Below are 16,302 nucleotides of genomic sequence, written 5' to 3' on the forward strand. Positions count from 1 at the left end.
TCTGCTTTCTCCAGGAAGCATCCTGCAAAGCCATCAATTGGGGATGCTCATAAGAAAGGCACTGATTATCTGCCGTTGTCTTGCTAGCCAGTGATTCCCAGGCCAGGAGGGAATCACTGGATCCTTGTCATTTTTTTTTTTTTTCTGCTGCTTTGTAACAAAGTCCTTTGTACTCCAGCAAGCCATTTGCACAGAGAGATTTTAATATCTAGCCCAATTAAGCTCAATTCTTTGGTTCAAATCAAATCATGTCGCCATTTGAGAGCGTCTCGAGAACAAATTGAGCGGGTTTATTTTTAGCCATTCATTCGCGGGATCTCCACGAGCTTCCCTCCCCCTGAATTAATAGCCGCAACAAGACCCTTATGGTTTTCAACACCGGCACTGCTGAGACAGGCTACATTTGTTTTCCCACTGGCATGGCTGCCAGCACTTGCTGGCATTAAAGGGAGAGCTTCTCGCACCCTGCTGATGTCCAATGCACACGTGCAGCAAGATGAAGTTGCAGTAAGTTCAAAGAGCTCCACAGACATCGCCTGACTATTTCCTTATGCCATGGGAAGAGACTCCGGTTGAGTTGGAAAAATGCATCCACTCTGCCATCACATGATGGACTTAGGTGAAATCCTCCTGTTGCAACGTATGGCCTACGACCCCTGGATTCACTGATTTGACCATCCTGATGATTTAGATGCCAAGGGAGGTGGTATCTGCCACATCCCTTAGTGCTCTGCTCTGGCATCTTTGCTTCAAGCTGGGGTATCTTTATAAAAAAAAGTGTACTGTAGCTCAACAAAAGATTCATAGATGTTAGGGGCTGGAAGGGACCTCACGAGATCATGTCCAGCCCCCCTGCACTTGGGCTGGAAAGACTGCTGGGCTCACTCAATCACTGGGCTTGATGTTGGATTCACTGGCAGAGACTCAACGGAGATCCTACTACATCAGACACCTTTTACTTCAAAAAAATCTACATTTTAGGGACCATTATGATACTCTAAGCCCAACCTTGTGCAGAACACATGCTGCAAGATTTCAACCTCCACCCCCCCAAAACATGGCAGACTTAAAAGAAAGTAAAACCTGCACTTTTCTCTTCCGTCACACTCCCTTTATGCTGGAACAAGGACTAGAAGGATTTTTTTAACTGTTTTCTTCTATTATTTTGCACATAACCAGGATTTTTTCAGACCCATAATACACAAACGCACTGCTCTCTGCATAGGCACAGGCAGGCACAGGTCCCCTTAACACTGCTGATGGGATAAGGGTATCCCTGTGGCTATTAGCCTCGTGAGAATGGGATATAACTGCATAGCATCAGGATTGCTCTTATATTGCCATCAGGACTCATGGTAGAGGTGATATCTTTTATTAGATCTGCTAGATTTTTGCAAAATAAATTCTTTATTTGCAAGTTTTCAGGTACAAATACCCTTCATCAGGCATCAGAGAAAAGATTGTAAAAGTTATCCTAGGTAGAAATGAAAGTTCATACAACCTGGATATACCTGATATTGCCATGGCTTCAACACCACCTTGGCCTTCTTCATACAATCCTTCATCTCTAGCTACCACCTGTTAAGGAGGGTTAAGTATGGGCCCCAAAGATCACAGAGTCATAGAAAAATCAGGCTGGAAAGGAGCTCGAGGCCATCTAATCCAGCCCCTTGCCTGGGGTAGGCTCATCCCTATCTACCAGTCCTGTAGAAATCCATAATTGAACCTCTTAGAAAAAACTACCATCAACCCTAGCACAACAAGACATGACACCTGCACCTGCCATACTATTGGCTTTTACCATCTTTCTTTTTCCCTGAGCCCGAGGAAGGATGTGTGCACCTGAACATTTGCAAAAAAAGATACTTTTTCTTTTTACAATTTCTTAATTGGTCTAATAAAAGGTATCCTCTCTGAAATAAGAGTTATAGAGTTTTGCATTTCTTTTTGTCCTGGACCAACACGGCTACCAAATGCATTCCTGAAACACTATTGGCTTGGCAGGCAGTAGAGCAGCAGTGGGCAAATTGCGGCCCACAGGACCCCTGAAAAATTTAGAAAATTCATTTTTATCTGCCCTTGGCTGCCTGTCATGTGGCCCTTGATGGATGTCTGCCGAAAATAATTGCCCGCCCCTGCAGTAGAGCAAGCCCTGTAGACATCCCTTAAGCCTGAGCGTTGCAGGAGGTCATCCTCCATGCCCACGCTCTCCCCCGGTGGTCTTGAATTTTCTGGGCCACATGAGTAGCCACCCTTCCCCATGTCCCCCAAGGCAGGAGGAGTGCACGATACGTACCAGGACACTTCCTGTCATTGCACTGCTTGTACTCTTCCTTGGGCCCCTGGCAAGCTTCTCCTCCGAAGAAGGGGCCGTAGCACAGACGGTCACGTTTCTGCGTCCCGCCGCCGCACGTGGTGGTACAGCTGCCCCAGGCGCCCCAGGCTTGCCACTTCCCATCCACTGCAAGAGAAGAAGAGGCAGCGACCATCAGCTTGTTGCATGCCCATGCTTCGACAGCAACTGAGGGGAGCAAGACCCTTAGGCAGATGCTCGGTATAAGTTTTGTGGTCGCGGGGCTTGAGAAGACTGCAACCTCATCAGAAAAGAGGTAAAGAGGGGTGATATATTTGTCTGAGTATTCATTCTGTGCCGTCCCTTGCATGGAGGTGTCCTGCTCTGGTTCCACATGGCTTAAAAAACTCAGAAGCAACACCCTTATATCAATGGTATAACGCTGGCATGAGGGAAATGACCAACAGCCCTGAAAATTGATGGACGAGCTAGAGGCTACCATCCCGGAGAGTGATTGTTCAAAGTTCAAGCTTCTCTTTCTGTCTCTCCTCTCTGCCTCAGGCCTAACTGGAAAAAATCCCTGGGGCAGGACCATCTCTCTTGTAGTGATGGATGTTATCATTCAGAGACGCTCCCTAACAGGAGACTGAGGGAGCTGGGAATTGTGAAATGGTCCCTCGGACAGGGAGCAACTAGCTCAGTGATTCTCAAAAGGATCTCCAGGGATGCCTTGAGATCCTTTCGAGGATGCCACGCAAGGTTAGCACTGTTAGATTTGCAAATATGATGCACAAGATCAACCCAGAGGTTTCAAATAATGCACAGCATTTGAAACCATTCTGCCCTGTTGTGGTCTTCCCATGTTCTTTGCAACAGAAGAATTGCTCTATTATCAAAAAAAAGAGTGAAAACTAAGAGCTGGCATTTTCTGAGGGGAGCGGTCTCAAGTCTAAAAAGGTTGAGACCCACTGAGCTAGCTAGTTCGAGAGAGACAAAGGGTCTGCAGAGGTTGCCCACTGCTCCACAATTCAAGTTTATTGTTCAGTTTTTGTTCGCGTAGGCCTGTGCTCACTGATCCCAGGGATCACTTCATCTGTGGCAACATGTTACCAGGATCCAAGCTGTGGCCACTGACTCAGTCCAAATCCTCCAGCAAAGGGCAGCATTCAACAACCTCTTGGCTGGAGATCTCTAGCAACATGGAAGCCCCTTAATTCATTGTTTCATCAGCAAAGAGTTTGGGGTCTGCCCCTGAAAAGCTGCCAAGGGGATTGGAACCATCTTCTATGTATATTGAATTTCCAGATAAGGCCTATTCACCACGACTGTCCCACTTATGCCTTCAGAGGACTCTTTCTCCCTGTCTCCTCTCGAGAATCAGCAACGCTTATCAAAGGCTGAGTTTCGCTAGGCCGATGGGAACGGCAGGAAATGTCCTATATAGTTCTGCTATCGCCCCAGAAAAAAGAATATATTGATCAGTCGCATCCCACGTCATCAATTGTTCAACATTTGCCACCTTTGCATAACGGATCTTTTTTAAGTCACCGCTGTGCATCAAAGAAGCGCGTCTGCCATGCAGGGCCCCACTATGATTAATATTATCCTGCTGCTTCCCTGATAGAGAGAACTAAAGAGGCTCAGGCGGTGAATCCCTAATAAAACGCGTATTTAGGGACCTGAGAAAGCTCCTACTCACATCGATTCTCACCAGTGACTTTCACCCCCTGATCGAGCAAACATTAATGTGCTGCAGGGATTATTTGGGGGTATTTTCATAGACATCTGATCTGGAGTGAAAGCTGTTGGTTTCTGCCAACACGCACCACAGCTGTTTACAATGAAGTGAGGGGGGGGTATGGAAATTTGGCACGTTTCCCTGCTGGAACAAAGCATCAGGTTTTATGCCATTGGCCTCCGGTGCAAAAGAGCTATAGATGCTTTGGCAACAGAGGAGCTGCCTTTTCCCAATGGGCAGGGCGGTTTCACGTGCTTTGGAAATGGGACTGGATTAACAGGTTGGAAGGTTATTTGGCTCCACAAAAACTTTGCCGACTGCTTCTGCAAACTGAGTGCAAACACTTCACCATATTAAAGTCGGCATTCATCAAAGCATCGGACAAGCTTTCGTTCATCCTGCACGGTAACGGGGAAGTGACTTGCCAAGAGCAGTGACAGACCCAGGCACAGTGGGGCTAATTCCTAGTCAGGTTAATCCCCATTTTAGACAGTGCAGCTCTAGCAAACCCTGTCTGCACTGGGGGACTGTGAGGTAAGGGTCCAAATTTCTCCTTTTCCTACTCATGGGAGAAAACAAAGACATATTCTGATCACATCTTTCTATGTTGATATGACCTTGGTGGCTGGCATGCTTTGTGGTGAAATGTAGACATGACTTAAATCAGCCTGGTAATGGAGGCCAAGATCCAAGACCACAAAACTATTTAAATGCCTCCCTGTGTATCTCTCATCGATTGCAGTGACAATCACGTGCCGAAATAGGAGTTAGGTGCTTAACTGCCTTTGAAGATCTAGGCCTAGAGGTCTGTTGTCAGTGGTGGCAGATAACATAATGAGGAGCAATGGACTCAAGTTGTAGCAAGGGAAGTTGAGGTTGGATATTAGGAAAATATCTTTCTTACTAGGAGGGTGGTGAAGCACTGGAAGAAGTTACCCAAAGAGGTGGTGGAGTCTCCATCCTTGGAGGTTTTCAAGACCCAGCTTGAGAAAGCCTTGGCTGGGATGATGTAGTTGGGGCTGGTCCTGCTTGTGGCAGGGGGTTGGACCAGATGTGACCTCCTGAGGTCCCTTCCAGCCCAAATTTTCTATGTTTCTATGACTAAGACAGGATGAGGCCCAAGTAGCAGTGTCCGTGTAGGCAAGGTCCATGTAGGCTTATATTTGCCGCTAGATAAAGTAGTCTGGTGTGGGGGGAGAAGAAGGTGTAGGAGCTCCTTCAAGAGAACAAATACAAGAGACTGCAAAAATGGCAGCATCTTTCTCTGAAAAATGGGGCAGGACAGTAGCAGTTACTCACCAGCTGAGTATGCATGGTTTTTGGAAGAAGCAAGTTGATGCCCAGGAGCTGTGCTCTTTGATTGTGACCTACCAGGGACACACTCATGACCACCACTGCCAAAAACCCCTCAGATATGTTCAAGATGTCTATTAAACCTAAAGGGAACTGGAAGCTAGGTAGATTTGCCATGCATGGAGGGCAGATCTGTGGAAAGCACTCTGCAATGGGCACAGCGGCTGGCGCAGACGGGAGCCAGGCATCCTATGTCTCTGCTGACAAGGGGGTCAAGGTGTTGCTGCCCCGTAGCCGGTTCCCAGGTTGTAGCTTGGATGCTTTTTCATGCAACAAGCCCTACTTGTTCCTTGCACAAAGCCCACTCGCTCTGGCTTCTGGCACAGAGGGGTGAATTGCAACTGTGCTAAAAAGAGATGATGCCGCGGAGTCGGTGCCAGACAGAAGAATGCAATCTATTGGCGTGGATCTTCTCCCTTCTGGTCTCTCTTCCTCCCTGAATGGCCTTTCTGGGACCTGCCCACTCAAAAGGGTTATTTCCAAACATGAAGTGCCAGCAACAACAGCTTAAAAGCCAAGGATTTTAGTAGCCCTCAACATGAACAAATCACTAAAATCCCTGTGATTCCCGGGCAATGATGCATTCATCGCACCTCAAGCATCCTGCAAGCTGCGTCAAGGCAAAGGCTCGAACACATATTACCATGGTGGTTGCTACAATCATCACTTAAATAAAAACTTAGGGAACCTAAGAAAAGAGGGTAAAAGAGTCGCAATAAAAAAAGACTTGATGGTAGAAACAATTCAATAGAGTCAGGGGCCAGCCTTTTCCAAAGCACACAAGTGACTTCAGCAGTTAAGTCCTATTGAATTTCCCTGACAATTAGGCTCCCAAACCACTCTGGTGGGGAAAAGGGATTGAATCGCCCAAATCACTGAGGTGCTTTTCAAAATGGATAAACCATTATTTTGCATGGCGTGTGCCAAAGGCAGACCCACCCCCTAGGGACAGGGTATGCAAGATGCATCCACCAGGCAGGTTCTTCTGCAGGATCTGGTCATTTTAGGATTTCAGACTGTGTGGACCACTGCTATGATCTTACTCTGCTATTGCTTTAATAGGGGAAATAAAGGGCATTGTCTTTGTGGAAGTCCAAAGGGAGGATCCTCTCTCCAGGATAATGCATTCACCAACCTGGGCACTGCCGGAGGAAGCAGTCTCTGGTCTCGACCCAGTGCCCCTGGCACTCTGCTCCCCCGTACGAGGGCCCGTTGCACTCCCTGGTCCGCTGCTGGGTGCCGTTGGAGCAAGTGGTGGAACAGGAGCTCCAGCCTGACCATTCGTTCCAGTTGCCATCCACTGAGTGGCCCAAAGGGGGATAAAGAGACAGAGAATGTGAAAACCACGCTCGCCAGGAACAAAGCCAAACCCACAAGACCCAGGCGGCACAACCCCAGGTCTGCGGTGCCACGTATAATGCAGGGGGAAGAGGCAGACACAGGCATAAAGCATGGACACACACAGGGACGACAGCGACCTGGCAGAGAACCTCCTGACCATCATACTATGGCATAGCACAATGCAAAGACCCAAATGATTAGGAAACCAAAACCTCCTATTCTATCCCTCCATTGCCTAGGTGATACTTGGACATCTCGGCACACTCCTGGAAAAGGTGTCGATGTTTCTACTCTTGTAATGCATCTTCGTCTTAGTCTTAACACGGAGTCTCATCTTAGTCTTAACACGGAGTCGTGCAAAATGGGAACGAGGCAGGGGCAAGTTTTTTTCAGGGAACCGATATGTATAGGATCGCATTTAGGCACGCTGGCACCCAAGTGCACGTTAGGTGACTCAAATTTTAACCCGATCAATTGTAACATAATTTATAACATAAAAGCCTAAATGGAACATTTGGACCTTAGAGAAACAAATGATGTTGGCAATTTTTATTGACAGTTTTGAAGGAATTAATTTATTCCCACACAGCATTTGGATTTTACAGGCATCAGCATTTTCCAATAGAAAAATGTTCTGTCAAAAAAACTTTGGGCCAGCATGTGTGTGTGTGTATGCAAAGGAAAAGAGGAGTGCAAAGGGGTGCATGTGTGTGTATGCAAGGAAAAGAGGAGTGCAAAGGAGTGCATGTGTGTGTGTGTGTATGCAAGGAAAAAAGAGTGCAAAGGAGTGCATGTGTGTGTGTGTATGCAAGGAAAAGAGTGCAAAGGGGTGCATGTGTGTGTGTGTATGCAAAGGAAAAGAGGAGTGCAAAGGGGTGCATGTGTGTGTGTGTGTGTATGCAAGGAAAAGAGGAGTGCAAAGGAGTGCATGTGTGTGTGTGTATGCAAGGAAAAAAGTGCAAAGGGGTGCATGTGTGTGTGTGTGTATGCAAGGAAAAGAAGAGTGCAAAGGAGTGCATGTGTGTGTGTGTATGCAAGGAAAAGAAGAGTGCAAAGGAGTGCATGTGTGTGTGTGTGTATGCAAGGAAAAAAGAGTGCAAAGGGGTGCATGTGTGTGTGTGTATGCAAGGAAAAGAAGAGTGCAAAGGAGTGCATGTGTGTGTGTGTGTGCAAGGAAAAAAGAGTGCAAAGGAGTGCATGTGTGTGTGTGTATGCAAGGAAAAGAGTGCAAAGGGGTGCATGTGTGTGTGTGTATGCAAAGGAAAAGAGGAGTGCAAAGGGGTGCATGTGTGTGTGTGTATGCAAGGAAAAGAGGAGTGCAAAGGAGTGCATGTGTGTGTGTGTATGCAAGGAAAAAAGAGTGCAAAGGGGTGCATGTGTGTGTGTGTATGCAAGGAAAAGAGGAGTGCAAAGGGGTGCGTGTGTGTGTGTATGCAAGGAAAAGAAGAGTGCAAAGGAGTGCATGTGTGTATGCAAGGAAAAGAAGAGTGCAAAGGGGTGCATGTGTGTGTGTGTATGCAAGGAAAAGAGGAGTGCAAAGGGGTGCATGTGTGTGTGTGTATGCAAGAAAAAGAAGAGTGCAAAAGAGTGCATGTGTGTGTGTGTATGCAAGGAAAAGAGGAGGAAGGAAGAGCTGTGACGCCTGAAACCTCTATCGGTCTTCAGGGAGAGACCCTTTTTTTCCCCAGAAAACTCAAGACTGATCAGTGGCATTTACCCTTTGTGTTAAGAAATACCCAATAGGATGGGTGGAAGTTAATAAGGACCCACGAATGTGTCTGTGTGCATGTGTGTTGTTAATGTTCAGGGTGGGACTGCTGAACTAACACTGATAGGATTTGCATGTCTCCAACTAGAAATGTCTTGGATAATATGCAAAAAAGCAAAGCAAAGCAAAACAATACATTTTATTAGCATGCTCTATTTTAACAAGCTCCCCCAGATGGAGGTCCCATCCTAATTAGCCTCTGATCAACAGAGATTTCACCAAACTAACTCCATCAAAAACATCCTCCTTCCTCAGCAGTGGGGGCTGCTATCAGAGCGAGCTCAGGATGAGCAGGGCCCAGCCAAGGCCCCATTCCTGGAGATTTCAGCCCAGTTCAGGATGAAAACTCCTTGCATTGGACTTATCAGTCCCAGATACAATTGATTTTTTTGAGACCTGGACCCTTTTGTCATCCGATGGCTCCAAGCCATCCCCAAGGACTCTGCTTGCTTTTCAGTGTGAGCATCTTGGGGGAAAAAAACCTGCATAAAACCCAAAGCTGCATCCGTCGGGTCCATGAGAGTTGTCTGGGTCCATCTGGTCTGCAATGAGACAACTCCTTTGGGGCCTTCCCTTTGGGGTCTGTCCACACCTCTGCCCATGCCCTACCTACATTCAAAAGGGCAATTCTCAATGACACTTGATCCCGTTATCGACTACATGGGAGCTACACAGGTCTACCCCGATGAAGATTTAGCCCACATAAAACAATGTACTGTAGCTGTTAGTGGGAGAGCCCCACGGGCAGCAGTAACACTATTGAATACAGCAGGGCTCAGGGTTTATATTATGGTGCAGAAATGCATAGTTTGGTGTCAGGGGGTAAAATGAGAGAGTATCTATAGAGGACTGCCTTGTCCATGCAATAGGGAGGACTGTGCTAGTTGACTCAAGTGGGGATTATTCATATGTTGGTTTAATTGTTTATGGCAGTATGGTACGTGCTGTGTGCATGCCCCATGCTGAAGCTAGTGGATGGAAATCCTTCCAATCTACCAAACCTTGTATCAATGTGGTTACTTTGCAGGGGATCCTGTCCCTCTTCTTTGCATAGCATCGTGTTTAAATTTTCTAGCCCTTCACCCTAGGTTGAGCGCCTAACTACATGTCTTAGCTTGCGTCAATATACCCCGGTTATGCGCGTATGTAGCTATAATGAGCAGGTTCTTGTATTGTCTCCCAACTCTACCATGCCACGGTGATAACGATTATTTTAACAATTTCTTAAGGAAGTTTTTAACTTGTTTAGAAAGCCTAAATAAGAACCGACCATGAATTTGGGTTGCAACCCCACTCATGGGTCCCATCACAAAGGAGATAAACCCTATAAAGTGGTCAAAACCCACTCTCCTTTCGCTGAGGATGCCCAGTCACTTGCAGTGTGGACCCAAACCAACCTCAGCTTCTAAGGAGCAAACAGCACGGGCTCCTCATTATAGTTCTGCTTCCATATTCAATTTAGACAATTTATCTGTCCCCTTTCCCTCCCTCCAGAGCAGCTCAGGGGTCGGTCCATGACACGGAAAAAAAGGCTCATTGTCCCCCTAGCTGAGCATTGCAATCATTTGCCGTAATAAATCCTTGGAGCAGGGCAGTAATAACTGATATGACTGTCAAGAGTATAAAGCCTTGAATGGCTCCCATTGTTGTGCTTCAGCGAATCCTCCGATGCCGCTCGTTTAGCAGAGTCGAGCCGCTGATTACCTTTGTGGCATGCGTTAGAGTGGAGCACTTCCCATTGGGCTGCCTTGATTTTGCATCGCTATGCTCTTTGCTACGGGGTATGCATTTATCTATTTTTATTGCAATTAATTAGGTATCAATATTAACTCAGGATATGCTTTATTACCCCAGCCTTGTCAGATTTGACCTCCTCCATTTCCCCCCTTTTTTTTTTTTTTATGACAGAGCCAATTGCCTGGCTTGGAAGTTCAAAGTAAAGTCTTTTGGATGAATGTTAGAAACCAAGGGATGTTTACCTGCTTTTGCAACTACATAAAAAAATAAAGCAAGGAAAGAAACTTTACCAATGTTTTCAAAAAAACCTTCATCATTTTCCCCTTTCCCCCCCCCCCATTTTTGAAGATGATTCTCATCCAAATTTTAAAAATATCCATCATCTCTACTGTGGGGAGCTCAATGACGGACCCATCATCCTGATTTTATTCAGCAAAAGGCTCATCCTGACTTCCAAACCTCTATGCCACGGTAAGCCGGTTTGGGTCGGGTGTCCAGCAAAACAGGACAAATGCAACTGGCTCTGATACGGGTGGAAACTGGACACGCCTCATCTGCAGCTTGCTCCTTGGTTCAGGGGCATTCCCACGTTACTCTCAAAGCAAATTCAGGGAAGCGCCTTTGAGAAGTAGCATTTTGGAAGGAGGAAACCATGTGTGTGGATACCTTACAGCAAAACTGCTGTTTTCCACGCCTCGCAACAGATCTCATGGGCGGTCTGTGGCAATCAGAAGAGAAAATCTGGCCCCCTGCTTCTGTGTGGTGCTAATCCTTGGAGACCAAGTCTTTTAGCCACAGGACAGAGCAGAAGCATCCCCTATGCTACTCCTCCAACATGCTTCACTCCCTAACCTCTTCTGGAGTGATTTAACCTGCCTACCACAACTATTGAGATGGTCAGTTTTGGAATTAATACTGGTATTGATGGCTTGGGGGACCTGGAGAGCTGCTCCCCAGGGGCCGGGCTGAGAGCTGGTGGTGAGGACGCTTTGTATGTTGACTATCTTACCTGGGCAAAGTGCAATGTTGCAGAACTTCGTTTGCTTCTCCGGGCCCTCACAGGGATTCCCACCAAACTGCGGCTGCTTGCAGGTGCGAGTCCGGTCCCGGTATCCCCGCCCGCACGTCGAAGAGCACAGGCTCCATGGAGACCACTCATCCCAGGTCCCGTGCACTGCAATGGAAACAGGGGAAGTGACTGTCCCTTCCAGCAGAGCCCAGGTCACTAGAGAGTCACAGCACAGAGCAGGAGGAGATCACACCTTGAAAGGACCAACACCAACCCGCCCGGGATGCCCCGAGCAGGAACAAACAGTTATTGCATGAACCGGCACCAGGCAGCTCTCTGTTACTCTCCCCAGCATCTCACCAATCTCCATCCGCTCTTCATGCATCATATTTTTGTGCTGCACAAATACTCTTTGCATTGCCTCATGACATTCGGGCCATTTGATATCAAAGGCACCAGCTGCAATATCTCTGCAAATCCTGCTTGGCCCCAAGGTTTCTCTCGTAGCCCTGAGCTTCCAGAGGGCAGCACCCCACTTCAAAAAATATCAGGACTTGCACGTCTAAGTTGCTGTTGTTCAGCAGCGGCATTACTTGGAGCTGTGAGATGGGCTTACAGTTCACTCCAGCATCGTTGTGATTAACTACCACTACGAACTGCTGCAATGAGATGCGAGACGGTGCGGGACGTCCTTCGGGAATAGCTCTCAGGACATTGGCTGAGCAGCCTCTTTGGGGTAGGACATAATTAGGCTCTCTGGGACTGCTCCATTTTCGTGGGGCACTACGATCTACTCCAGCCCTGGTATTCAGGGACTATAGGTCATCATCATATCTTTGTCAATTGGTACGAAAGTTTTTGCTCCACAGGCAATCCCAAGCCTGCTTCTTCTCTGAACAGCCAAGCGGGGAGTTACCTGACCCAAGGAAAGAAGGCACTGCTTTTTAGCAAAAAAACAAACCACGTTCCCCGAGGATTGTGTTCAAGCCTAGCGTTGTGGTGGCTTTCAGCAGAAAGCAGCGGGATAAAAAGATAAGGAAATGCTGGGCAACAGGGGAAAGTGAGAACTGGCAGTCTTAGTGGTTTCCTCATGGTAAAGTTGGTCCTTGAAGACTGACTTAGCCATAGAAAAGGTTAAAAAAAAACAACACACGCTTTATTCCCCAAGATGATGATCCTTCCAGGTGATGCCCAGCTCCTGGGTAACGTGTTTGGTTTGCACCAGGCTTTCAGGAGCAGGAAAAGGGATGTGGAAGAGAGGACCAGCTCCTTTCAGAGGCACAAAAGAGGCCGGCGATGTTCCTGGGAGAGGTTTCCACAATGTGCCGGCACCCCGAGAAAATTGGGCATCCAACGTGAGGGTGACCGTCGCCTGCTGCTTGACTCTTCCCAGACACCCACGGCTTGAAAGCCTCCCTCAGGGGTCCAAGTCTTCCAAGTGTAGCTTCATTTCTAGGAGAGCCCTCAGGATTTTCCAAGCCAGAGAAAACCCCTGTCCTATTTCATGAGGAATCCTGGCTTTGGTAGCAGCCTCTAAATGATATTTTTGGAGGGATTAAAAAAAAGCCTCTGCCCCTCAAGGCCAATAATGCATCCGGGATTTCTGTCTTCATGCAGGAAGGTGCTGCATCTGGTCTGTTTTGCTGCATCCCATCAAGGCCTAACGATGCAGGGCCCACTCCTCAGACCTGGCTTTACTCCTCATCTGCCCTCAACAAGCTCCTGGGCCTGGCACACTAAGCAGCAGGGAGGGATCCTCTTCTCCTCCCTGTCGACCCATCCCGTGCCATGGGGAAATACATCGCCCGGATGCTCTGCCCGCCTCTGTGTAGGGGCTGTAATAGCAGAGACAAGACTCCCGCTGGTCTCCAAACTCAGGGTCCCAGACCCTGACCTGGGGAGCATTGGGGGGGACGTAGGAAGCCGAGCCCTCGAGTCCCCACCTCCGCCCCTCAGCCTGGACGTGGGGGGCTCGCGGCACACCTGGGCAGATGGCAGAGTTGTTGCACTGTCTCTGCTCCCGGAGAGGGCCGCTGCACTGGGTGCTGTAGGAAGACGACACGCAGAACCGGGTCCTGGTTTGCCAGCCCTCCCCACAGGTGGTCGAACACACGCTCCAGGGGGACCACTCCTCAGCTGCAGGGTCACCTGTCAGGTTCAGAGCAGAAGGTGAGACCGTGGAGCCTGGGCCTGGTACCCACTAGGGAGCTCAGGGGAGAAAGGAAGGGACTGGGGAGAGGTGCAAAGATAGGATGGGCACCCACCCTGCCTCTCCCTCATCTCACTGGTGGAGCAGGATGGAGCACAACATGGAGATGGTACCTGCTTGAGTGGACCAGCACAGAGACGGCCCCTCCGGTCAGTCCTAATGACCTCTCCCCCCACCCAAACCTCCAGCAAAGTCACTCTGCAGCAAAGGCTTAAAGTTATGAATCCTTTGGTATCCTTTATCCCCATTGAATACCTTCCCAGTGGGGGAAGACAAACAGCAGCATCCCATTGAATATGAGATGAGAATGGAGGGGAGAGGAAGAGATGGCCTGGCATATTCCCTCCATCATGGGAACAATAAGTAGCCTCCGTCTTACGGGCGTTCAGCCACATGGGTGCTCCATGTGACACGAGTCGAGGCGAAAAGGGTTTCCTATGGGAAACGCTGATCCATTGCATTGCATGAAACTTTCTTGTTGTCATTGTTGTGGGGTTTTTTTTCTTCAGAATCTATACAATTACCCCTGGTGCACCCAAAATATGATATACAGCATCGGTAATAAAGCAGACATATCCCTCAGAGGTGGAGATGAGAGGAAAACATGAGCTCACTTAACTCCAGGACCCCAAGAAAAGACATGAGAAACAACCAGCCAGCCCCTCATCTCTGCAGCTTCACTGTGCAGGGTGCAGAGACCACCCCAAACCCACCGGTACCCTTCGAGATGCTCTGCAGAAGCTCCCTGTGCTGTCTCCCTTTCGGATCTAAAATCTGCAAGTGCCTGGCTGCCTCGTGAAAGCCTGTGGGTGTGCACAAATGGGGGTGCCAGGATTTCAGGTGGTGGCCACAACCCATGAGGATTTGCATTTGTATATGGGGGATCCTAGACCTGTGTGATTCAGTGCAGGTGATGGTGTCTGCTGTATCTGCGTTAGAGAGGTCTAAGCCATTCAAACTGCAGTGGTGCAATAACGCCCCATTGTAAGACGTATGGTAGTGTTAGTCATGTTGTAGCCACGATGGTGCAGGAACTATGCGAGAGGCCAGGATTTCTCAGGGCGATAACTTTTATTGCACCAACTGCATAGCTGGGGTAGGGTTAGACAAGCTTTTGATTGCAAGACCTTCTTCACCCTTGTAAGAAAGAATAAGATCAGCCTGCGGACACAGATATAACGCACGCTTTTTCAAGGTGGGGTGGCCCAGCACTGAATCCCTCTACGTGACTTCCCACGGATACAGCAGGACAGAAAAGTCAGAATGAACCTCTGCAACCTCAGGCCCATCATTGCTGTAGAAACAACCATCTCGGGCCATTCCCATCACCAGATGGATGCTCCTCAATGCAGGGAGAAGACAAGAGGAGGGCTTTGTGTGTGCCGTTGTGCCTCCCAACCCTCTCCCCCGTTCAGGGCGAGCGTGGGGAAAAGGCAGGATGCAGGTGAGAGGGTCCATTAAGCCAAAGTTGGTGAATACTGCTTCGCTTTTCTACCCATTTGACTTGGGATTGTTCGACAAAGTCTGGGAACTGCCAGGCTCCCCTGCAGTCATCAACCCATCGGCATGCTCCCCGGATGCCTTGCAATAGCTGAAAATCGTCTCCCTCCCACGTCTACTCCCCCACATAGGATCCTGTGGCATGTCTGCATCACTGTGACAGGTAGACCGCTCTCATCAATGACTACAGTGCTACAGTGCTACTGTGCTCAAAGTTTGCCAGTGGCAAGTTGCTTTCCTAGCACAGCTTTCTCTACCGCCAGCACCTCAGCGGCCCTCCCCGCTCCAACCCAGACAGACGGCAATCACGAGATGGTCCCAGGAGACCCATCTCTTTGCCTGTGGCTACCAGGCTTCCCTTCAGACCCTCATCCCTGGGATGCACTGAGAATCACACCCACGATGCCCCGCTCAGAAAACAACTGCTGACATATGGGTTTATTTTTTCAACACCCCCCAAGCAATTACCACCTCACCTTTAGCAGCTCGTTAGCAAAGACACATCCGAACGGACCGTATAAAAGGCAGAGGGAGGGCTGGGAAAGGCTGGGGTGTACCCACATCTCATCATCCACCCTGAACTGCTCCTCATTTCAGATAGGGATGGAGCTTTCCTGCCTCTGCTTCATTCCTGCTCTTGATACAAGCAGCCTGTCTCTCTTATCTGCCTCTTTCAGGGCTTAGGCTGAACGGGAGAGAAAAAGTGGGGAAAGCCCACGGCACGGCTGATGCATCCCCTTTGCTGCCTGCGTGGTGTGCAGAGAACAGAGAATTTAATAACGCGCCCTGCAAACTCATCGCAGCCTCGGCCACATGCTTGCATCTCCACGCCGAGAGGAGAGGAGAGGAGAGGAGAGGAGAGGAGAGGAGAGGCAGGACCGCTGTGGCACTAATAGAGGAGCAAATGTCCTCTGCAGCCCTGGCTCCTGTCCTGCTCTGCTCTCAGCCTGTGCCCTTTCCCCATAGGGACAGCTGTGACGAGAAGGCAATTTGGGGGCATCTCAGAGCTTGCATTTTGCCAGGCCCCGCTTATTTTAATTGCAAGGTATTATTCGCCTGTAGAGCTTTTGCTGTTGGGTTTGTCTTTTTGGGAGATCGTTGAAGCCTCACACCCTGGAAAACACATGTCCCTGAGTTGGTGCAGGCACCAAAGGGCATCAGGCCCGTCTCAGCATCCTCTAAGGTGAGTCACAACGATCTGGACTGGTGCCACTCTGGTCTGATCGTCGGCCGGCCATGCCTTTCAGCTGTGCATCCGGCCCCGCTCCTTTAAAGGAGAACGGTTTCACCTACTTAAGTAATTGCTATTGATTAACTTTCTTTTTGTTAAAGGCCAGATTCTCCCTCCATTGCT

At 48.7% G+C, this 16,302-nt stretch overlaps 1 protein-coding gene across 3 annotated transcripts in view; it reads right to left on the reverse strand.

The window, feature by feature from the left end:
- The window catches only part of ADGRB1 (adhesion G protein-coupled receptor B1), a 321,100-nt gene that overhangs the window by 152,449 nt on the left and 152,349 nt on the right, over positions 1-16,302 (reverse strand). For all 3 annotated transcript variants that reach the window (XM_059723698.1, XM_059723697.1, XM_019481825.2), the window contains 4 exons: positions 13,223-13,387; positions 11,240-11,404; positions 6,520-6,684; positions 2,297-2,461 (listed from right to left, as the gene is read on the reverse strand). In XM_059723698.1, the coding sequence (XP_059579681.1) occupies positions 2,297-2,461; positions 6,520-6,684; positions 11,240-11,404; positions 13,223-13,387 (660 nt within the window). The remainder of the gene's footprint in view (positions 1-2,296; positions 2,462-6,519; positions 6,685-11,239; positions 11,405-13,222; positions 13,388-16,302) is intronic.

The sequence above is a fragment of the Alligator mississippiensis genome, chromosome 3, assembly GCF_030867095.1.
Source record: "Alligator mississippiensis isolate rAllMis1 chromosome 3, rAllMis1, whole genome shotgun sequence".
NCBI classification, from domain to species: Eukaryota; Metazoa; Chordata; order Crocodylia; family Alligatoridae; genus Alligator; species Alligator mississippiensis.